Source organism: Bidens hawaiensis, unplaced genomic scaffold, assembly GCF_021521415.1.
Source record: "Bidens hawaiensis isolate Kalapana, Puna unplaced genomic scaffold, B.hawaiensis_p1.1 tig00026381_1, whole genome shotgun sequence".
Classification (NCBI taxonomy): domain Eukaryota; kingdom Viridiplantae; phylum Streptophyta; class Magnoliopsida; order Asterales; family Asteraceae; genus Bidens; species Bidens hawaiensis.
This window is the reverse complement of record NW_027494244.1, coordinates 30,371-55,367: the sequence shown is the minus strand read 5'-3', so window position 1 is coordinate 55,367 and position 24,997 is coordinate 30,371. Positions and strand designations below refer to the sequence as shown.

General features: G+C 40.3%; 1 protein-coding gene across 1 annotated transcript; it reads right to left on the bottom strand.

The window, feature by feature from the left end:
• Window positions 1-15,192: 15,192 nt before the first annotated feature.
• Window positions 15,193-15,724, bottom strand: LOC143573321 (non-specific lipid-transfer protein-like). The gene is made up of 2 exons (XM_077058230.1): window positions 15,351-15,724; window positions 15,193-15,236 (listed from the first exon to the last, which is right to left on the bottom strand). Exons 1-2 carry the CDS (start codon window positions 15,689-15,691, stop codon window positions 15,227-15,229), a joined length of 351 nt encoding a protein of 116 aa, XP_076914345.1. The 5' UTR covers window positions 15,692-15,724; the 3' UTR covers window positions 15,193-15,226.
• Between the last annotated feature and the right edge of the window lie 9,273 nt (window positions 15,725-24,997).

The window sequence follows — 24,997 nt, the reverse complement described above, 5'->3', positions numbered from 1 at the left end:
TATCCCTACTATTGGTTCTAAGGGATCAGCCTATGGGTTAAGATCAGAACCTAATAACTTATTTAACAAAAAACAAAATAACTACCCAATTCTAATGGGTTAAGTTTAACGGGTTCTAACGAATTAGCAAATATTTTGTTCTAACTACATATTATCGATTAATAAGAATTGTTACTTTGTTAGTACTGTTTAACAAAATATTATTACAAATAATTGTATTATATATGTTACATTTTGTATACCTGCACATTAATTCATTACATAATTGTAATAAGCTTGCTCCATGTATATTTGATATGTAGAGAGAGGGTTGGTGAAAGGAAAAAAATAAAAAAATGCGCTGAAAGCAAGAATCAAACACGGGTTCTTAGATTAGAAAGCATGCATGTTTACCACTAGACCAGAGTTCCACTTTGTGTATGTGTTCACTCATAAAATATATATGGGTTCACTCTCATGTTTTATATAGGCGATCTATATAAAATTCGAAACTCAGTGGGTTCCCGTGAACCCGGTCTCGCTTACGTAGATCCGCCCCTGTCTGTTGGTCCATACATCTTTGGGTCTCGTCATACTACTTACTAGTAGGCGGTTTACTGCACCAAATTTCATAGAAATTAGAGGTTTCCTCTATAGTTCAAAATAGCAAATTATCGTCATTTGCATGGTTCTCTTGTTTTTTCTTTCAAGGCTAGCTAGGTGAGAAAGTTCAATCAGGTTGGTTCTTTTCTGGGAGATTTTAGTTCTTTTATTTATCGTTGGCCGGTTCTTTTCTGGGAGATTTTAGTTCTTTTATTTAGATTAGGCCAATTGCCTTAGATCGATTCTTTTTCACTATTTTTCTCTGCTTATTGGTACATAGTTTTTAACTTCATTGATCATTGAGGATATTTGCATAGCACATAAACTCGGGATCTGTACATGTTCAGATAGTTTGCAGGTGTTGAAAAATTATAAGGGAAAAGATGACACATAACAAAGGTTTATAACCAAACTGGAAATATATGTAGTTGTATAGCAAGCACTATTTGTATACAAAGACATTACAAACCAAAGATACTTAAAAGTCTGAAGAAACGCGTATCCAATCCCCGGGTATGGGTCCTGGATTCAACGAGTCCACAGGGTACAATATGATAACTACTACCACGATATGAGTAAGACTTCCAAAAGTCCAATGACCGGAACCTGCAAAATAGACACCGTGAGTCTCGTTACAGGAAGGACAAGGGGGGGGGGGTCTTCCTGTAACCACCCTCCGGCGTGAGAATCAGTAACGTTCGTAATGGAGAAAGTACTGAAATGTAAAGACTCAGTGTAGTCAGAATGTAGGTGAGTGAATGAATACCTCATACCGTTTGACAAGGTATTTATAGCCGAAGGATAAAGGAAAGTGATTGGGGCAGCTGTCCTCTTCTAGAAGATCTATGATAACCGCCTGGACACGTGTCCTCTTGTGTTAGGTTGGGCTATACGTCTCATGTGCATGCGTATAACAACCTGGACACGTGTCGCCAACTGATAGGACGGATCGCGCCCTGGCCATGTGCACGGTTATAACAACCTGGCCAGGTGTCCTTTGTTCATTGGTTAGTATGTCACGTATTCCCCAAGTAAGAATCATAAACCTTCTTCTAGAGAGTACTTGAGTGGTGACAGCTGTCCCGCTGGCACTATCTTCCGGTTGTCTAGGCGGACAGATGTCCTGTCCTGCGGATGACTTTTGAGGATGCCAGGATGCTTCCGCGTGTGATATGAGGACGTTCCTCCTCAATCGTGATATGCGGGTGATCCATGTGTCCCGCAGGTGGCTTACAAGAGGACTCTCTATGACCCGCGGGTGGTACTTAAGGGCATTTGGGTCTTTTTGGTACCTTACCTCTACAAGCCCCCCCCCCCCCAGTCCAGTGTTTCTTCCGTGTGAAGTCTTTATGCGGGTGAAATTATGGACTTAATGCGTGTTGGGGATTTTTGCTGTTCGGAAGTTAGGTAGAAAATATCTTCTGTTGGAATGGATAATCATGAAAAAAGGACAAGTTGACCACTCGCAGGCGTGTGGACAGATGATGGAACGTTTTTGACGGCTGTCACTGTACCCGACTGTACAACTTTTTCTCTTTTTCGAATTTCCCGCGTGACGTGCCAACTATTAATTGGGTGATGACTTTCTCTCTCTACTGTTTATATCCCATCACATTAATTGCGATGGGTATAAATAAAGAGAGACTCCTTTTTTCCGAAGTTTTATCGCTCTTTTCTTCTGATTATCTTTATCGTTTCTCTGAATTTTTCATACATTTTTCTTCTATCTTACTCAATTTCATTGTAATGTCGAACGTGCAGACTGAAGTCGACGAAATAGAAGTGGCGTGGGATTATTCAGAATATGAAAGATTGTTGAAAACTTACGGTATTCCACCTGAATGGGGGCCGGAGTTTCCTTCCTTTGGTTCCATAGCCAGTTTTCCACCACCTGGGAAAATGGCTGTGTACGCTGATTGTTTTGTTTATGGGAATTTCCGTTTTTCAATAACAAAATTTCTTCAGAAAGTGTTAACTGCCTATGGGATCCATTTATCTCAGCTGCATCCTCGTGCTATGATGTGAATTCGTCATTACGAATTTGTATGCATAGCACGTGACATGGTGCCACACGTTGATCGGTTTCCCGTTTTTTACCGTCTTGCTAACCGTAATGGTTGGTATACATGCCAAGGATTTTCCGATCGGAGTATCGGATATGAAGTTGAAAAGGTGTCCAAAGACTGGCGGAACAAGTTTTTTGGATTTCTGAGGACGTGGTACCGTTACACATGGTTCGCCGCCCAGTGAATTCTGCCCTTCCTGATGTTGTTACCGCTGCTCATGAGGGTCGTGAATGGTATCGTGTACTTACGATGGAACCAACACCCATGTGAGCCTTTCCGGAAGAGGCTCTAGTGTGGGCAGGCATGAGCCTTTATGGCCCACAGAATATATGGAGCCCATTTTCGTAGACCTGAATGAACATAAGTTACCTTTTACTATCTCTTTGCTTTCTTGAATGTTTTTGTAATTAAGCTCCTACCTTTTCAGGTCGGAGTTCTATGTTTAATGCTCTTTTTGAGGACAGAGGGTGTGTCCGAAAAAGTATCCACGAGGCGGGAGACCAGCCTATTCTTAAATAGACCGAATCTCAATTTCTTTTTCCCAAGAAAGTTAGAGCTGAACCTATCACTTCGGATGCCACCTTTGAAACATGTGCGTATGTTCTAAATCCTCCTCCCCTTAATGCCATTACTTTCGACGAAATGATCACCATTCTATCATCAAGTGATGATGATGGTGATGCTTCTGATTTTTCCGCTTCTGAAGAGGAGGGAGACTCTGATGAGGATGCTTCTGAACTTTTATCTGTCTCATCTTTATTGGCAGAGTTGGAGAAAAAGAAAGCTTTCCTAGCTTCTCTAGCAGGTCAAGCGGATATGAAGATTGCGGAACTGAGGCGGGGCCATCAAAGAAAAAACAAAAATTCATCGCCCTAAGAAACCACAGTATAGTCTTGCCGATCGTATTGACACTATAGAAGGTATGTGTTTATCTTTAAACGTTACACTTTTTTTAGATGTTTTCATCTGAGTATAACTTTTTATGCAGATCCATTAATATTTGATGAAGATGTATCTGAGAAGTTACCCACTCCAACTCCCCAGACTGAGAAGCAACCGTCACCTCCTCCGGAAAAAGAGGTGGAGAACAAGACGCCTACTCCGCCAAGTGGCATTGCTGCGGACGATCGGCCGACCTCCCCTCCAACTGAAACTACCATGGAAGATAGGGTGCCGACCCCACTGGTTAATATTACAACGGAGGAAGCTAACGTCCAGTCCGAAACTGATACTCGTTTTGACTATCTTTTCCAGGCTGGGGGCGATACTGGTGATCAGCAGGACAAACCTGCTGTTACTGAAGAAGGCTTTAGGGATGCATAATTCCCTCCTCGTCCTCCTCCACAACAACTCTTTTCCACCCCGGCTCGCCTTAAGCCTTCGAGTTCCCGTTATTTCATGGACACGAACTTGGGTGACAGTCATGATTTGTTTGTCCCTCCGTGGGACATTACAAATGGGTCCCGGTTTTCTCACCCCGGGACTTGTATGGATTTTGTTGAACATTGTAAGCCACCTACTAAGATGGCGTACCAACGTGATCTTTCCCGTCATGACCTTCATACCAACGTGGCCTATCACCTGGCCAATGCTTTAGCCGGTAGCCAGGAAGTCCTAAGTGAGTGGCGTACCTTAGGCGGGAAGGTGGGGGAAGCTTGTCGAGCCGCTGAGGCTGCGAAGAAAGAAGCTGAGGAGCATCGTGTCGCGGCCCATACTGCTAAATGGAAGCAGGTCGACGCGGAGAATGCCCTCAAAAGCGAGCATGATCGTAATGCTGCTTCTGCTCGTCAATGGAAGGAAGCTTGTGAGAAGCAAAATTCTCTTCTTGAGGCTGCTCGAGTGAAGACCCAAAAGGAAAAGGACGACTTGATCCGGGCTCAAGAAGCGAACTCAGCCTTGGAAAGCCAAGTGGCCCTTCAAGGCATTCAGATCCAAGAGCTTGAGGCGGAGTTAAAATTGCAGAGGGAGCAAATTGAGCTTAAAGACAAAAAGTGCCATTGAGGTTCAAGCTGCTTATGACTCCCTCTTGCGAGCTCACGAGGAAAAGGCCTTGGAATCCCAATCTTTCCAAGTGAGAGCTGAACGAGCGGAGCAGGACCGTCAGTGGTTTCTTACTCGCGGGGTCGATGCTGTAAGTTATGCTTAGATGTTTGTTGCCTTTTATTTCTCGTTTCTGATAACGAAGACTTATATTTTTGTCTTGACAGGTCGTCCGCCATATCAAGGGAAGTAAGGAGCTTAACGACAGTTTTGCCAATCTGATGGCTGCTTCTTCTTCACTTGGGCGTGTAACGGGCTTTCATGAAAGGATGAAGTATGCTCACAGAAATCGCACATTTAAAGATCATCCGCTTCATGGTGTAAATGTCAAACAAGATCGCGCCGATCGGGTTAAAGAGCATGATTATTTGGTCTTCCCTTTACAAGATATGCTTCCGGAATTTGCTTTCGCAGATGACGGCTTACAACTCTTAAAGAACTATCTTGGTGAAGAGTCTGAGGACGATTCTTCGGAAGATACTTCGTTAAAGGGTCCGGAGGACCCATCAGCCTCGAACCCTTAGAATAAGCTTTAATGTTCTGTATCTTGTAATTTTTTCTTTTCCTTCTTGTAATTACTTTTTTGGATAATTAATGAGGAAAAACTCTTTTCTTTTGTGAATATTCTTTTGTTCAAAGAAAATATCTTTTAGAAGATATCTTCGAAATCTTCAACTTTTTTGAAGTGTTTGAAAGTTTTGGATGACTATGCTGACATGGCGGAGAGAGAAATTTCTTGAGGGCAACTGACAAGACGTGTATGACGCCATTGACAGTCTGTTTGCACTATCTTGAATTTCCCGCCTGACGTGTCAGCCATCTGGCGGTCCGCGGTTTCTCTCTCCTCTGGCACTTTATGGGTCGCATTAATTGCGATGGGTATAATATAACTCTTGTGGTTTCCATTTAACCCTTTATCACATTCATATTTCTTTCAAACACTTGAGACTTTTCAATATTCTCTGAGATTTCTTCGCCCTTCTGAGATTTCTTAATCTTTTTGAAATTGAAATGGCTAAAGAAAAGAAGAGTACTCCTGCTATCAACGAGGTTGAAGTCTGTCTTAAAGAAGGGGATTATAATGACGTTGTTAATGTGTACGGATTGACGACGAAATGGGAACCGGAGCATCCTGCTAGTGGTTCTATTGCCACTAGTCCTCCTCCGAAGAAAATGGCAGTCTACGTAGACCATTTTACCAGGGGAACTTCCGGATCCCGATTACCAAATTTGTCCAATCGGTCTTAACAACTTATGGGATTCATCTTTCCCAGATCCATCCCTTCGGGATGTTGAGGATTCGACACTTCGAATTCTGTTTCCAAACTCGCAACCTTGAACCGAGTGTTGGCATGTTTGCTGTTTTTTATAAAATGACCCTTCGTGATGGGTGGTACAACTTTTCATCCATCGAGAAGCGGACTATAGGCACGGAGTGGCTCCGTAGCCTTCATGGATGGAAGCCCAAGTTTTTCTGGATCCACGAGGACGTCATTCCGTTCAAGATGACGAAACGTAAGGTGGAAACTCCTATGCTAGTGGTTCCTGCCGCCGCTCATGAAGGTCATTCATGGTACAAGACTCTGATTTCTACGCCTACTCCCATGCGTCCCATTCACGAGGGAGCAATGGTGAGTGCGAAGATGAGCCGATTGTGGCCATTTCCAACTCTGGAACCTTACTACGAGCATACTGACAAGAGCAAGTTTGGGAATATTTGTTTTTTATTCATATACCTTAGATTTCTGATTATTATAATTGCTTTGTATAGGTGAAGGTTCCGCCTTCAGCACTTTGTTGGATCGTGAGGGAGGAATGATGGTGCGCCGCCCGATCGATGAAAGGGATGCACCCTTTCTTGAACGTACCAGCCCTAATTTTGTGTTTCCCACGGCGTTCCGCCCGGAACCCAAAGTGTCCGAGGCGATGTACGCCAAAGGTGAGGCATATGTTAAAGATTGCATCCTGAAAGGTGAGGGCATTTTGAAACCCCGACCTGTGACTGCTATTACTTCTAGCGGAGTGATCGTGCTCTTCTCATCCAGTGAAGAGTCATCACTCTGCGGAGGAAGTTTTTCAGCTGATGCTAACAAAGCCGTGGACTCAACTGCAGGTCTCACTCGCCAAAGAGCTGCGTCCAGCCAAACGGCGGACCAAGACGATGCTACCACTGTAGCAGAAGGTAAGAGACCTGCTTCTGAGGACGTCACTGCTGAGGGTGATCGTCCCACAAGTGAGGCGGGTATTTCCAAGGTGGCTGGAAAACGCAAGGTTAATCCAGTCAAGATTGTCTCAAAGAAGAAAAAATCTAAGAAGACAAATCCTGCTACCTTGGAAGCTCGTTTGGATCAACTCGACACTGATGATCCGTCGTTAGGTAGGCAAAATCTTTTTTCTTGTTAATTGTTATGGATTAAAATTTTTCTAACCCATTGTTTGATGTTTTTCAGTGAATCTGGATAACCCTTCTGAAGGTGCTACAGGTCTGAAAGATTCACCTCTTCGTCAGTCACCACCGCCTCCTAACACTGCAAAGGGGCCCATTGAGGTGGCGGACAACTGTCCTCTGAGGAATAAGAAGGGTGACGATATTGAACATGTCATTATGTCGCCTTCGTATAATGTTCATCATTTTAGGGATAAAAGGGGTGTGGGCATGTTTCCACACGCTCCTAAGACTTCTCCTGCTCCGCAGGAGGAAGATCCTACCCCCCACCAACCGCGCTGGTTCTTACGTCGGGATTCAACATTCCGCGACGTGGACGTATGTTTTGAATATTTGCGGGAAAGTCTTCCTCCCGGTGAGAAGGAACGCCGCCGCCTTAGTATTCGCCAAGAATTGTTGAACTCCAATTCTTATTACTTGGCGAATACTATTTCTACTACTCAGGAGATAACGAGAGATTGGTTTGCAATGAATGAGCAGTGGGATGAGCTGGCAGCCTCTGCATCTGATGCCAAGGAGGAAGGCCTTAAGGCTATAAATGAGGCCCGCGAGGCCCGCCAGGCTCTGGAGGCGGAAAGGGTTGCTCGATCTGCTGCCGAGGAAACCAGGATTGCTCTCCAAAAACAATTGGATGAAAAAACCAAAGAAATTGATGAGCAAGCCAAACTGGTGGAGGCTCTGCGATCCGAATCTGAGGCCAAGGACAAGCGTTTATCTGATCTTAATGCTAAAAGTCGAGACCAAGCTTTGGAGTGCGCTGGCCATAAGATGGAGCTTGTCCGGGCCAAGGCGGATCAAAAATGGCTACTGGCGGAAGCTATCCCCAAGGTATGTACCTCGCCTCTGTTGTAAATAATTTTAGTGTATAAAGACATTTATGCATAATTGTTCCAACAGGTCATTGCTGATGTTCGGGAAAGTGATGAGCTTGGGAACTGTGTTGCTGTTCTTCTGAAGGCATCCAAGCAAGCTGGCTGCCAACTGGGCTTTAAGGAAGGTTACCAATTTGGTTCAACTTCTAAGCGTCCTGAAGAATATATCTTAGCTGGTCAAGATACTGTTGCCATTCTGAAACAGAAAACAAAGGATTTTGATTCTTTGAAGTTCTCTTTGACAGAGCAGATATCTGAGCTTGCGGATAAAGAAGATAGCATCAAGCAGTTAAAATCTTTTCTTGAGGTTGATGAAGAAGATGAAGAAAAAGAAAGTGCGGGAGGAAACGATGCGAAACATGAAGATGCCGTGCCATAAATAAACTTTTCTTTTTCTTTTTAACTGGACTCCTCCATATCTTGTAATCCCTTTTTGTATGAATAAAGAAGGCTTATTATTGTATCCGGCACACTTTGTTTATTTTTTATAATATAAGTGTTTTTAGAGGATCTTCTTTGTGTACGAATAAAGGATTACATAATAATACAGGTCTCAAATGACTGAAATGAAAATTTTCATAACTGAGGCATAAGCCGAATTACAAGAAACGAAATTACAAAGGTTTTTAGCATCTAGTTAGGCACGCAGGCCAAAAGATAAACCTACTAAATGTAGCATTTCCTCAGTTGGGCCCCATTCCAGGTTCTAGGGATCTCTGACCCGTCTAACCTTTCTAGTTTGTAGGCACCTTTAGATAGAACTTTCTGGATTCTATAAGGTCATTCCCAGGTAGGGGCCAACTTTCCCGGAGGCTCTTGCCCTGAGGCTTCGTTACTGCGGAAGACGAAGTCTCCCGCGTCGAATTCACATCTTTGGATCCACGAGTTGTAATATTTTTGCAACTGGCGTTTATAATTATGCTCGCGGATCGATGCCAATTCCCTTATTTCCTCAAGGAGGTTAAGGTTCATCCAGAGTTCATGATCGTTATCCTCGATCATGAGAATCTGGCGGATGGGATCCCGATTTCGGCCGGAATCATGGCCTATGTGCCATAAGTTAAACTAAAGGGGTTTCGAAATTACTGGAATTCCTTTGAGTGCGGAAAGCCCATAACACATGGGGCAATTCGTCGACCCAACCCGTCCTTTTAGTTCCTAGTCTGGCCTTAATTCCTTTTTTAATCGTCCGATTGGTTCTCTCGACTTGACCATTCTCTTGCGGGTGGGCTACAGAGGTGAAGATTTGAGAAATGTGTAACTCTTTTAACCATTCTTGTAACCCACCGTCCGCGAATTGTGTCCCGTTGTCACTAACGAGCTCTAGAGGGAGGCCAAAACGACATATGATGAATTCCCACAAGAATTTTTTAACACTTGCTGCTGTTATAGAAGCAACTGGTTTGGCCTCCACCCATTTTGTAAAGTAGTCAATGGCTACTATTAAGAATTTGACACGTCTGGGGGCTTCAGGGAAAGGTCCCATTATGTCAACTGCCCATTTCTGGAACGGCCAAGCTGAAGTGACTGAAACCAATTCGTTCTTTGGCCGCAGCGTGTTAGGGGCGTGACGTTGGCAAGAATCGCACTTTCTGATTTAATTCACAGCATCCAAGTGCATCCCTGGCCAATAGTATCCGGCATTCATTAATTTCTCCACGACCATGCGCGGGCCAGCGTGAAGACCACAAATACCTTCGTGAACCTCTCTGATTAAGTAGTTCACGTCGTCGGCATCCACACATCGTAGTAGTGGTCCGAGGAAGGAACGTCGGTATAAAACACCGTCAAGTATCTGATAGTTCAAGGCTTTGTGCTTTATCTTCCGGGCCGCTGTTTTTCCTTCCGGAAATGCTCTGGATGACAGGTATGCTATAATGGGTGTCATCCAGGATTCCACTCTCGTTTGGATCACTAAAACTTGATGTTGCGGAACAGACGGGCGGTCTAATATTTCGATGCGGATATCTTGGCAAAATGTTCAAAGTTTGTTGAAGCCAATTTACTGAGAGCATCTGCTGATTTGTTCTCGCTTCTCTTTATATGAATGACTTTGCAAGAAGAGAATTGGAGCATCAAATCTTTTGCCTGTGACACATATGAAGCCATGATATCATTTTTTGCATCATATGTGCCATTGATCGGTCCCGCAATCAACATGGAATCTATCCGAGCTTCCAAATGTTTAACCCCAAGCTTTTTGGCTATCCGTAAGCCCGCCAAGAAAGCTTCATATTCTGCCTCGTTGTTGGTACTTTTGAAGTCCAGCTTTATGGCGTATGTAAACTCATGGCCTTCGGGATTGACTAGCCTGAGGCCTGCGCCACATCCCTCACTGCTTGAGGCTTCGTCCGTAAATAAAGACCAAATCTGTCCTGATTCCGGAGGTACTTGGGGTTGTTGCTCGATCAAACATTCTTTTTCCTTGTGATGTGGGACTTCTGTGACGAAATCTGCCAACACCTGCCCCTTGATTGCTGGCCTAGGTTTGTATTCTAATGCATGTTCACCTAGCTCGATGGCCCATTTGGCCAATCGCCCAGACAATTCTGGTTTACTGAGAACGTTTTTAAGCTTGTATCCAGTTAAGACATTGATGGGGTGCCCTTGAAAGTACCTGCGGAGGCGTTGAGCAGCATAGACCAGTGCCAAAACAAGTTTTTCTAACATGGAATATCTTGTTTCTGGGTCCGATAGTGTTCTGCTGACGTAGTAGATCGGTGTTTGAACATTCTTGCGATCTGTCAGAAGGACGGCTCCAATGGCAATATCTGAAGCTGATAGGTATAACGTTAAAGTTTCTCCCGCGCGGGGTGCTGTTAACATGGGAAGTTCCATCAAATATTTTTTAACCTCCAAGAAAGCTTGTTCTGCCTCCGCGGTCCATTTAAACTGTGCTTTCTTGAGGCAATTTCTTAGAGTTGAAATGAAAGGATGGGACTTGGCTGCATGGTTTGCCAAAAAACGATTCAAAGCAACCAGTCGACCATTTAGTGTCTGAACTTCTTTGAGGGAAGAAGGAGAAGGCATGCGGGCTATAGCTTGGATTTTATCCGGATTAGCTTTGAAGCCCGCATCCGTGACAATCACTCCCAGAAACTTTCCTTCTTCCATTCCGAATGAGCACTTGGCCGGATTCAGCTTCATGTTAATACCTTTCAAGGTCTCGAAGGTCTCTTCAATATCTCTCAACATCTGGTCTTCCTCAACACTTTTGATTACGAGATCATCCATATACACCTCTAAATTTCGACCAATTTGACCTTTAAACGCTATGTCCATCAATCGTTGATACGTGGCTCCCGCATTTTTCAGTCTGAATTGCATCATTTTGTAACAAAAGGTGCCTTGATCGGTACGAAATGCTGTTTTGTCTTCATCTCCTGCTGCCATGCGGATCTGATGATAACCTTTGTAGGCATCCAGAAAGCATTTGAATTTGAATGGTGCCACAGCATCAACCTTGAGGTCTATTTCTGGTAGGGGGTAACAATCCTTGGGACATGCTTTGTTTAGATCCTTGAAATCTATACACATCCGTCATGTCCCATTGCTCTTGGGAACGATAACTGGGTTGGCGACCCAAGTTTGATAACAGATTGGACAAATGATCCCAGCTTGTAAGAGGTTCTGGACTTGCTCGTTCATTGCTTTTGTTTGTTCCGGACTCATCTTACGTTGTTTTTGAACAATTGGTGTAAACAATGAGTTTACCCTTAATTTGTGTTCCGCAATGTTCCGTGGGACACCAGTCATATCCCCGGGTTGCCATGCGAACACATCAATATTTTTTGATAATAACTGTTTCAAGAAAGTCCGTACTATTTCAGAGATAGCAGGTCCTATTGTTACAGTTTGATCAGGAAATTTTTTGTTCAAAACCCATTTTTCTGGTTCAGTCTTCACAGTTTGTTTTGGAATCTTGCTGGGTTTTGAGCTCTCGGTTGCAAAGCAGTGCCGATTAACATGAATTATTGCTATGCCAGTGCAAGTTGGAACTCCTACTGCACCGTGAGCTGTGGACGGATGAGCATTGAAATCCCCAATTGCTTCTCGTCCTAAGATGATATCATGCTTTGATGTTGCAGGCAAAACTAAGAATTCGACCTCTTCGGTCCTCGAATGGATTCCGTCACTTAGAGTGACTGGAAATGAAATTACCCCCCGTGGATGCATTATCTCCCCTCCAAACCCCGATACTGGAGCATGGATAGGTTTCAATCTTTCTTTGTCTTCTTCGTCAAGCTGCTCAAAGCATTGCTCGTACATAATGTCCGATGTACTACCAGTATCGAAGAAAACGTATTGGGAACGATAATATCCGAAGAGGGCAGTAATGATCAGGGGATTCTTATTGTTCGGGCCTCCCTTAATCCGCGGAAAGATCACTGGCTCATTCTTCCATTCCTCGTCTTCAGACTCTTTCCTCTTTTTCTCTGTGTTGTATCCGCCTTGTATCATATGGACATTCAAATCTTTGACTTGTTTTTGCTCGGACCCTGGTTGTCCCGAATGGGGGCTTTACCGTTATCGGGTTTCCCATTTTTCACTAAATGCTTAAGTTTTCCAGACTTCACAGCTGCCTCAATTTCACTTTTTAATGTTCTACATTCATTCGTATTATGACCAATGTCGTCATGATACGAACAATGCTTCTTGGCATCCAAGAATGACCTTCTTGTTAATGGTTGTGGCTTTCTGAAATTTACGTTTTCTGTGGTTAGAATCTCGGCGGGTGTCTTTGAGAGAGGAGTCCAACTGTTTGGACCCCGGCTTGAGGGTCCCGCTTTGTTCTTGTTGCCTATAAGAGATCTTGCATCGAATGGTTTCGACACTTCCGCACTTGGCTGAAGCCTTGACCAGATAGGGCCTTTCGTCTGTCTATTAGGTATTGAAGTTTGAAACTCGACTTTAAATTTTTGCTTCATGTTACCATTTCTTAATGTTTTCTCAGTGTCAGCATACACCTTTGCCGCTGTCATAAGATTGTCCCATTCTTTTGGCATTCCATCTCTGCCAGTAAGTGTGCGGACTAAATCATCACATTTGACGTTTTTGCGGAAGGCACCGCGAAGCATGTCTTTACTAATTCCGCTGATGTTCAGGCTCTCGTCATTGAACTTGGTGATAAAGTATTCTATAGACTCGTTATCGCGGCAAACGAAATCTAAAATTTCTGACTGGTCTCGCGTATGTTTCTTCTGCTGGCTGAAGTGTTGGGAAAATTTTTTCACCAGATCATCCCAACTAGAAATTTCACCGTCAGGTAACTTTTCAAACCACTCTCTTGCTTCCCCTGTTAGTGTCAATGCGAACATGTGATCACTTGGATCAGTCATACCATTATACTTACCCACCGATGTAGGTATTTTAGCATTAACAGTAAAGGGTGCTGTGGCAATACTTGCTATGAACTTTGATTTTTCGGCGAAAGCCGCGGGGCGATATGGTTTGGTAAAGTCTCATTCAGCATTGCTATGGTACTCGGTGTGGCGGACTAGGTCATGCGGACGACTGCTTCTCGCCTGTAAGCTCATCCTACTATCACCGGTATACATACTGTAATCTCCCGGGTGGTAAGATGAATCGTAACTATCAAACTCGTCCAAGTAAGATGGTATCCGCATGTCTATGCGAGGACGAGGGCGTAGCCTTGGTAATTCGCCAAGCTCTGGCTCCGCCTGTTGGCTGTAACGAGTCTGACTTCTCTCACTATTGGTGGAGGAGAAGGAGATCTCCTGGGATATTCCTCATAATTCAAAGTACGAGCATGAAGTCTTTCGTGACGTTTTTTGCGCTCATATTCAACCACTAAACTTTGTTGTTGTGTATGGAGCCACTCTTCAGGAGTTAACGCTCCTCTGGATCTAGTATTACGCTGATGAGACCTCGCCATGTCAGAATCGCTCGAATCATCTTCTGGATCCAATACTGATCGGTTTCGGCGAGTCTCCTCCGTGATTCGTCTGAGATTACCCAAACTGGAACCTTCCGGTGCCGAGACACGTCCCATATCTGTGGGGGTGGGACCGGTTGGTGCTGTAACATTTTCTAGGTTGAAACCCCCAGGTGTTACATTAGTGATTCGTGACCCCGGAGCTGTGACACGTTTAAGAGTACGGCCACTTGGAGTCGTGATACATGCAAAAACACTAAGACCTTGAGGTACTTTTGTATTAGTTACACGTGAATCAGGTGCAAGAGTTTCCGTCGGCCCTTCAGGAAGTTTACTCATATCGAACGAACCAAAAAACCAACGAAAACTATTGCTGTTCTAACACCAAACACGGATAGCGCCAATGAAGAAACGCGTATCCAATCCCCGGGTATGGTTCCTGGATCCAACGAGTCCACATGGTACAATATGATAACTACTACCACGATATGAGTAAGACTTCCCAAAGTCCAATGACCGGAACCTGCAAAACAGACACCGTGAGTCTCGTTACAGGAAGGACAAGAGGGGGGTCTTCCTGTAACCACCCTCCGGCGTGAGAATCAGTAACGTTTGTAATGGAGAAAGTACTGAAATGTAAAGACTCAGTGTAGTCAGAATGTAGGTGAGTGAATGAATACCTCATACCGTTTGACAAGGTATTTATAGCCGAAGGATAAAGGAAGGTGATTGGGGCAGATGTCCTATTCTAGAAGATCTTTGATAACCGATGAACACGTGTCCTCTTGTGATAGGTTGGGCTATACGTCTCATGTGCATGAGTATAACAACCTGAACACGTGTCGCCAACTAATAGGACGGATCGCGCCCTGGCCATGTGCACGGTTATAACAACCTGGCCAGGTGTCATTTGTTCATTGGTTAATATGTCACGTATTCCCCAAGTAAGAATCATGAACCTTCTTCTAGAGAGTACTTGAGTGGTGACAGCTGTCCCGCTGGCACTATCTTCCGGTTGTCTAGGCGGACATATATCCTGTCCTGCGGATGACTTTTGAGGATGCCAGGATGCTTCCGCGTGTGTTATGAGGACGTTCCTCCTCAATCGTGATATGCGGGTGATCCATGTGTCCCGCGGGTGGCTTACAAGAGGACTCTCTATGACCCGCGGGTGGTACTTAAGAGCATTTGGGTCTTTTTGGTACCATACCTCTACAAAGTCCTTTATGCCTTCTACGAACAAAACAGTGCTCGTTATGTTTATTATAATAATTTATATGCTTCTATAAACTCCATCTTTCTTCCATGCGTAATTATCCCATCCTCACTGCACCCTGCACAAATTCATCATATGCACATCAATACAAAGTACAAAAGTGTATCACATTAATATATACTACACTAGCTTAAAGAAAGTTCATATAGAAGCACATGCGTAATATTTAAACATAGAGCAGTCGGTGCCAGGGCTGATCTTGTAAGGAATGCTGACACCACACTTTCCTGGGAGGCCGGCAGCATTGGCGGCGTTGATGCCGTTGATGGAGCCATAAGCACTCTTTAAGCAGTTACAGGCAGCCTGACGATCAGGGGTTGTCTTTGCAACGCTATTGAGTGATTTTACCCCATTGCAACATCCCGGTGGCACAACACCACCTTTGGTAATGTAGCCGATGCAAGGCGCTAAGCTGCTGGACACCTGACCACAGCTAAGAGCCTCTGTATATGGTGCAGCTACCACCATGCAAGTCACCACTACACATAGAACCATCATTACAATCTTTGCCATTTTTGAAGACTAGTTAAAGCTGTAGGAAACTATCGCTTTTTTGTTTGTATTTAAGGTTGTTTGGTGCTAGAATGTGTTGTCCAAGGTTAGTATTTATAGGGTGTTTGTCCATGTCAAGCCAGGACCATCTGTGCATAAATGAATTTAAGGAGGCGAGTACGTCGGTTTGGAAGTTGGTTTTTGAATTAATTAAATATGCACGTAGCATTTTTTATCTTAGATCTTGATCACCAGGTGTAAGGTTAAGGTTTATTTCATTTGATATCATCACATTAAATATTTTATGTAGTTCAGTTTTAGTTAAATTGCAACAAGCCAACTCCGCTAGCTAGTGTGGACCATGTTTGATTTTGATCTACAATTTCATTTTGGTTCAATTCCTGATTAAGTGATTAACATAAGGAACTAATCGTGTCTAGAAATTAAAGTGTCTGCTAGCCAGTACTAGAGGATGAAATATGTATAGAGGGGACATAGTCGTGAAAACTTTCTTCTTGCTTTTCTTCATTCTTCCACGGAAACTGATGGAAAGCGTCCCGAGAAAAAACAAGGGACGGTGTTCAGTGGCGAATCAAGAAATTTTCTTTAGGGTTACATTATTTTTAGATGCTCCGATTTCATAGAGTCGGATATAAAATAATTGGGTCGGTTCGATGGTTCGGATCGGTTCAATTTGTGTATGGCTGACCTAATGTCTATGCACCGTAACAAATCTCCAGAAATATAGTAAAAAAATCACAAAATCGTTACGTTATGTCGGTACACAATTGCGTTGAAAAACAATTATTAAAATCTATTATCCAAGTGTAATCAGACTTGAAATTACGTATATATAGCTGGACTTTATGATTCAATAATTGAGTGTGTAATAGTTTTCAGTATGTGTTGAGTAAACCATGTATTTAATATAGTTTTAACAAACATAATAAAAGAATGAGTTTAATAATTGGACTAATCATCAGATTTTCACTTTTAATCCTACTGAATAACCAAGATCTCTGTAGATCACTTAAACACATAACATAAATAACAAACTACGCAAGGAGGCAAACAACCAAGTTTTTAGCCACTTTATAAAAGATCTTTAACAATATTAAAATCCAGCTGGAGATGTAGACACTGAACGTGAACAGGAGAAAGAATACACCAAGAATATGGATAAAAGGTTAAATACACTACCTAAGTACCTAACACAACTTAAAAAACAAGTTAGAAAAACCATCCTGTTTGAGAACCGTACTCGGGGCTTGAATGTTAATAACCAATGCTTTTGCCAACTATTACAGTTCGGTTAAGTGGTGCACTCTAATTTTATAAGGACGTGCACGTACTCTAGTAGACATTATATATAACATTAAATTATTATTTGTAAATCTGCCATTGACGGTGTTCCCACCAGGCACAGATTTTCTTCTATGCTCCCCTTGACTTGTAGAACACACTTAGTTGTTTAAGTACTCTTTTGTATTTGTTAATTTATTTTACGTTTGTATTTCGTTAGTTTTCGTTTTATCTCTTTGTATGTTTGGCCCGAGCCAATGTAAACACGCCCAATGGGCCGATAATAATAGAAGGATGCATGGCATGCCTTCACCTATATAAGGTGAGGCATGCCCATGCATACCATATCTTTTTTTTGTCACAAATACATACTCTCACCAACTCTCGTTCTATCTTATCTTCTAAACTTTCCTCTTATAGCAAATATTACAAACACAACTCAAGATCCGAGATCTTGGTTAAGTTGTTGGTGATTTTCGCTAACCAAGAGTGATTCAAGAACACGCTGTGAGATCCTTTTTAGGACCTACAATTGGTGTCAGAGCTTTCGGGTCTTCTAGTTGAGGTTCTTAGGTCAAGACCTTGGATTTTGGTCTTGTTTTAGTGTTTGACAAGTGTGTTTAAGTATACTAAGGGTTATTCTAGTTGTTTAAAGCTTCAAAATTGGCAAAAAGAGTGTTTGTATAAAGATCCGTACGTAACAACGTGTTACGCGATTACATTATATCCGGACATCAAATCACAATCGCATCTGAAAATTAAAGCCAATCGCAATCGCATTTTGATGTGGGCTCAAGTGTAGAAGACCGGGCCGTCATGATTATGGAGGCTCAAAATCGCGCTTCAAGAGGTGCTGCACGAAAATGGGCATAACTTGGGATACGGGCCTTCGTTTCAAGCGTGCTACCAGTCAAAACTACCGTTGGAACGTGGGCCACGTTGTGGTACCCAGCCATAGGTGGGTTATCCCGTTTATTTTTCCAAAATAAACCTTCTAGATACACTTTTGGGCCACTTTTATGTTTTTGTCTACTTTTTAGGTTTTCTTTTGGGTTGTTGTTGGGCCTGTGGTTGTTTGTGTCGGCCCAAACCCATTTTGGATGTTTATTTGATATGTTAACTTACTTTGTGATTGATCATTGATCAGAATTGAATAATAAAAATTTGGCTTTTCAAATTCTTGCCTTTTGGGGTCGAATTTGGGGGTTTGGGAAGAATCTTCGCGGGTACTCCAAGAATCAACGTGACTAGCCTTCTGTTTCTATTAGTACGCTGCATCACATTTATATCACAATCGAAATTGCATTTGAGTCCCCATCGCATCGCATTACTGTTCACTCTCGCAATTAGTACGCTGCATCACATTTATATCACAATCGCAATTGCATTTGAGTCCCCAACGCATCGTAAATCTGAACACTCTCCAGAAGCGCATTTCCTATACTCACATTTCTAGAATTGCATTTCTAGAATCGCATTTCCCAGAATCACATCGCATTACTGTTCACATGTGTTTACGATTCCAAGACTTAAAATTTTTCTAATCAACTGATAAAGATGTCTTATGATCCTGATTTGTTGAGTAACTACCTATTGCTTGCGAATGAAGCAGGGACAGTTAATAAACCACCTAGACTCTTGAATTTTGAGAGCAACTTGGATGAATTGAAATGGAGGTTCAAGAACTTTAAAAGAGCAAATGACTTTGCAATAATAAGGTCTATAGAAAATGGACCTCATAGGATGGAACAGTAAGCGTTCCTCCATTAATTATTCCTTCTAAAAGTCTCACTGATACATATAAACAGCTAATGCTTATAGATGAAAAGGCCTATGGGTATCTTAGTATGTGCTTATTCACATAAATCACTCAAACATTAAAAGGGTGCACTGTTGCAAAGGGACTTTGCGATGCGTTGGTAGAGAAATTTGAAGGGAACTTGGATATGAGACAAAGTCGAAAAGAATTGTTGAACGGGGAATTCAATATGATCAACCATATCCAAGGGGAAAACCGATTTGAGACCTTGAAAACAAAAAATGAGAATCGTGAAATGTCTGAAATCAATAAGAAGCTGTTAAATTTACTGTTATACACTTGGAACAGTAATGTAACAACCATTAAAAGAACCATGAATTTGGAAACAACAACTCTGATGGAAAATACCTCTACCATCAAATCTTTGGAAATGGATGACAGGCTCAAAAAGAACAACCATGTTAGTTCTCTAAATCAAGTCGGTGTCTCCACAGGATCAGGGATCAGATTAGCCTTTCTCACTCAGTCACATCCAAATATTCATGTTGTAAATGGGGTAAAAAGTGCTCAATCTGCACTTCAAACCTTTCACAACAAAGCCTTCATCTATTTAGTTGGCGTCAGAGTCTGTAGCAGCAAACTCTGTTTAAGAAATGGTCAATCAAACGATTAATCAAGCCTTAAAGGCTCATGGCTTCAAGCAGTCTTCAAGTAGCAACACTTGCAGCTCAAGCCACTCCACTACTCTAGTTGATGACTCTCACATCTTACTATTTCATGCCTTTATGGCCAGCCATGAAGTATTGTTAAAAGGAAAACTATTGCCTCCTTCTTTCAATCAAGGGGTCTTACAAGAAACTAATGATCAAGACCTTGAGAAGATAGATATCAAGTACCAGATGGAGATGGCCATGGCAGTTCACAAGGTCACAAAATTCATGAAGAAATATTGGAAAAACAGTTTCAAGGATGTATGTAGCAACAACATTGGGTTCAACAAAGATAAGCTCCGATGTTACAACTACAACGAAATGGGGCACTTTGCAAGAGAATGCACAAACCCAAAATAGTTTGCGGGAGATGTGAAGATCGTGGAGGTGTATGGCAATTGTTTTGGTAAAAAAATTACACAAGGATAATCAAGTAACCAGACTTAGATTGTGAGGTAGGATGCCTGAATATGTAAACAAAATGACAAGTAATGTTGCAAGTGACACATCAATTTTTATCGAGGAAAAATCCCGTGATCCTTTTGAGGAACTCCGGAAAAAACCTCGAGAGGGTAAAACTATCCCCCTACCTTAATATTATTAAGTAAAATGGGTGTTTACAAGTGTTGGAATTGTTTGATCGCTGCTATGAGTACAAGTAAGTGTATACGGGTGTGTGTTCATGCCTTATGCGATCTCAATCACTTCTATATATAGTTACAAGAAGGATAAAACAATAATAATTGACAATAATGAAAATTAATTGCTTCGGCGAGGATCCTGGAACGGTTACAGATTGCATACTTCATCATTAGTTAGTTGTAACAACATTCACGTCTCTTATCCTTAATGATTTGACCAAGTCTTTACTAAGGATTGGGCATGTTTGTGATCCTGCTGCAGTGCGAGAATTCTCTTGTGGATACTGCTTGTCAGAATCCTTGAAATTTCTACCCACAACAACAATGAAGGAAACAAAGGTACTCATGGGGGAAGAGCTTTTGGTCAGAAAGGCTCATCAAGTCAAGGAGTTCCCAGAATTGGCCAACGAAGATCGAAAGATTATGGAAAGGCCATGCTTGCTCAGTCAACGAACTTTGTTGGGTGCAGCCAATTTGACCATGTCATTCCCGAGGTACACACTCTTGGGCTTTAAACTATGCATAGATAAGGTTGACAACTATAGAACCACCCATAATTCTAGTTTGTTAAGAGAAAACCTTGGTGTTAGGTACCAAAATGATGAGTATAAGAAAGTTGAAATGATATTTACCACTAGAATTGAGACTCATCATGATGACATAACAAACTTACACCGAAAGTTATTTGAAGAAAATTTACAAGTTGATTATAAAAAAAAAACAAATCACTACTTTAAATGCTAAAATTGAGGAACTTGAACTAGATCTTTCCGAAAGAAAAATAAATGTCGATTAGTTTGAAATAGCATCTGATAAGTTAAATGATATCATTGGATCATAGATGGGTGAAACAAAATAGGGGTATTGGATAGATTTACTGTTGTACCACCACCATTTAATGATAACTATACATCCCTGCCACACTTCAGTTTCAACACCCATCCAGAAGATGAAATGTTCTATGGAATTGGTTATGTATCAAAGCCTAAGATATTCGTCCCTACAGTCCCTAAGACTATTGATCCAATTTTTGAACCAGTTAGTTCTAAAGCATGTGGTTTAGTGAATGGGGAGTCAGTGGAAAATGGCATGAGTTGTGATAAAAATGAAGTTTTAAATTCACTTATTGAGTGTGATGTGAGTTCAAAATCAAATATCAACTATGTATGTACTAATTAAAGTTATGTTTCCATGCAAAATACATTGAATTCATCTTCGTATGATAATGTAAATTGTGACAATGTTGATGTTGGCATTGGTCACATTATTTTGGATGAAAATATTGATGTTACTTCATATATTGATTGTGAAACTGTGTATGAAGAGTCTTTTGCTGAAAATTGTGAAAATGCGAATGAAAATGTTGAAGATGTGTTCTAAAATATACATATTATTTATATTAATATTTTCTACACTTTTATATACTTTGAGCTAGGTTTTTATTGGATATTACTCAAGTGACTCATATTTATGTTTTTTAAGTTTGTCGAGATAATGAGCTAAAATAAAGTGTTTTTACTAAACTTGAGAAAGAAAGGTAATGGTTCAAACATATTCTAATCTTAAATTATATATATAGGAAATCTAGTGGTATGAGAAAATATAGTAAGGTTTCGTTTATATATATATATAAACGAAACCTTCCTATATTTTCTCACGCCACTAGATTATTTTATTTGTAAATGAAGGCTTCTCATTCATTTGTCCCGAATCCTCGGGTATGGGTCTCACCAAACTCAGATAGCTCTTAAACGAGTTATACTATCTTATTAAATTAAAAGTAATCTCACCAAATATTTGATATGAAAATCCTATAAAATACGGATATACAAAAAATTAATATCCGATTAAAAAAATATTATTTATAATTAAGAAACAATTTTATAGTAAAAAATAAGCGGGTCATGGGGCTCACCAAACCCAGATAGCCTTTAAACCTAATTATAACATTTCATTTATTTGTGAAACCCTTTCATCATCAAATCCCAAGTATATATTATTAACTTCCTTACAATAAATAAAATTAAAATTCAAAAAAATATATAAATATTAAAAATGAATAATATAAAACAACCTCGTAAAAAGGATGGTCGATAAAAGCTAGTTTTATATATTTTAATTAAGAGTTGTGTTGAAAATTTAGTCTACCAAAGTTATATCATACATGTTGAGTTTTAAATAGATAATAATAATAATAATAATAATAATAATAATAATAATAAACTTAATATTATATGTGCTATGAATTTAACATTTACGTGTGGAGAATTTTCCATATCTATGTTCAATTATTGAATGTGATCTCATATTATTTTAGGGTCAAGTCGGTGGGAATCAAAAGGAAAAAAAAAGGAAGCCTAAGAATAGATATATAAATTGAAGATTGTGACGTAAGAAAGAAAAAAGGTCACGAGAGAAATAAGAGACGCAACAGGAGGCCGATTTAACAAAACGACCGAGGTTTTTTAGGAAAATCTAACAATATTATATGAGAGAAAAGTCGTTGGTTCGATCAAAGAGTTTTTGGGTTTAACATCTACTCATGCAAACATTATTATTATTATTATTATTATTAGTATTATTATTATTATTCGGTTTGAATTTATTATTTTAATCATGAAACTTGGTTATTGAACTTAATTATTTTGGTTTGTTTGAATTTAACATGCTAGGCTAAACTTTATATACTGCCTAGGTTTATGATGAACCTTTTGTGGAAGTTGGATTTTATTTGGAATTTGCTTTTCATTATGGTTTTATAAATCAATAAATAGTTTAATATCATTTATTCGATGCATATGTGTACTTGGTTTTGTTTGATGAATTTTATCGTTTAACAGAGTCTTGGGTGATTGTTTCATATAATAGATTCTGTTAAGTCATTTACTGTGTGTTCTTGACTAGTTTATGATTGATTTATAATAAGATCATAAAAACAATATTATTAATCATATAAATAAAAGTGTGATGCTAATCTAAAAAGCTGTAAGGTGATAGATTATTTGATAGGTATTTGTTGATTAAGATTGCTAGATTTAGTTCTTCGTAAGGAGTCTTTTTATCTAGGTTTGATTTGTCAAATTTGTCTCTTAAGTCGAATGAATTTATTAAACTATCTTTGATTTCTGCGCTTTAAGGTAGGATTTCGTTTAAAGGTACTCGTTCACAAATAATTAGATAACCGTAAGGAAGTCTAATATTAAAACTGGTGTTTTAAGAACTTAATAGAAATCCACAGGTGTCTTCTTGAGAAGGGTCAAGGTCCTATTCGGGTTTTCTTTAAGTGACTATTTTTTGATCTCATTCCATTAAAAGCATTTTCCGATAATGATAACTGAAAAGCCTATGTGGTTTTTTCATCATCATCCGATTGAAATCAATCAAATTGTATTTTGTTTATTTCACCTGTTTTTCTTAATTAGTTTTAATTTTAGTTTCCAGTAAAATCCCCTTAAGATAATAATAATTAAAAAGTCGTGTCATTCAGTCGAGTCTAACTAGTTAATTTACGTAATTTAAAGAGTCTTGTGGGTTAATATCCGGACTTACATAGCTTTACTAGAGTCGATCGGTTCACTTGCCTGTTAGTAGTTTACCCGAGTTTTAGAGAGTCTAGAGTACAACCTAGTGTCTATTTTAAGATAAATTAGTTAATAATTATTAAACTACTTTTACCACATCACTTGACATGATACCAAGTTGTTCACATTCAAGCTCTAAGAATGAGGATAATACAGTTAAAAGTAAAGCTTTTGAAAATGTTAATCAAGCAAGTACATCCAGTAGATATACTCCAACTAGCAAAAGTTCATTTTCTTAAACAACAAATCACTCAAAGAATCCTCAATCTTACAACTCATATGACAATAACTACTATGGTCATAGACAACATGATCCAATCAATTCTTATTATACAAATTCATTTGATAATCATGGTCAAAAATCAAGTAGCAAACACAATCATGAACTAGTCTTCCAAGGACCTCCCAATCCCCATTTTCTGATGAGTATTATGGGGTTCATAGTAGGAAATATTGTTATGTGTGTGACAACCTATATCACCTTTCAAGACATTGTAAGAACTAGCATAAACAACCAAGGGATTTGCAAAAGTAGTTTAATCAGTTCCGTTCTTCGGCTACTAGCAGTTCAAGGTAAAAAATTGATCATATTGTAAGTGAAGCCAGTGAAATGGACGTGATATCCAAAATTGATAAAATCAAGAAAAAAAAGGCCTTTTTGGATAACCAAGAAGGAAAGAGAAAAAAGAGATTTAAAGACTGCAGAGCCTAAGAATCACAAAAAACAAAATTGAGAAGTAAGAAAAGAGGTCCAAAGATTGAAAAATCTGAGGATTTTGTTTTGAAAATAAAGACTAGGTTGAAGAATTTCAATAACAAGGAACATGATTCTGCATGGATTCATAAGGACTACTCTTCTAGTGATGACTTACCAAAAAGCAACATGTTTTCCGAAAATAAAATAAAATTTTGTGATTTTATTGTTAACCTTCCCGAGACTACCTTGTCTCAGGAACCCATGTCTAATTAATTGTTGATGAGTGTAAGGTCAGTCAAGGAGACATGTCAACAGTATTTGGTACTTAGACAGTGGTTATACCCGACATATGATAGGAGACGAATCCTTATTTTTTGATGTTCAACCATTTGACGGTGGATCCGTTTCCTTTGCTGGTGACATGGGTGGGAAAATAACAAAGAGAACAAATGTCTCTAATGTCACTTTAACCTTTGAAGATGTCAACCTCATGGAAAAGCTCAACTACAATTTGCTCAGCGTCTCTCAAATTTGTGATAAGCAATACTCCACCCTCTTTACTGAACATGATGCTTGATCTTGAAACCAGGTTTTAAAGTCCCCGAGAAACGGATTCTGATGCGTACTCCGAAGCATA

Bases quoted from the DNA above. Each gene is read 5' to 3' on its own strand.
- LOC143573321 (XM_077058230.1), bottom strand. From the start codon at position 15,691: ATGGCAAAGATTGTAATGATGGTTCTATGTGTAGTGGTGACTTGCATG.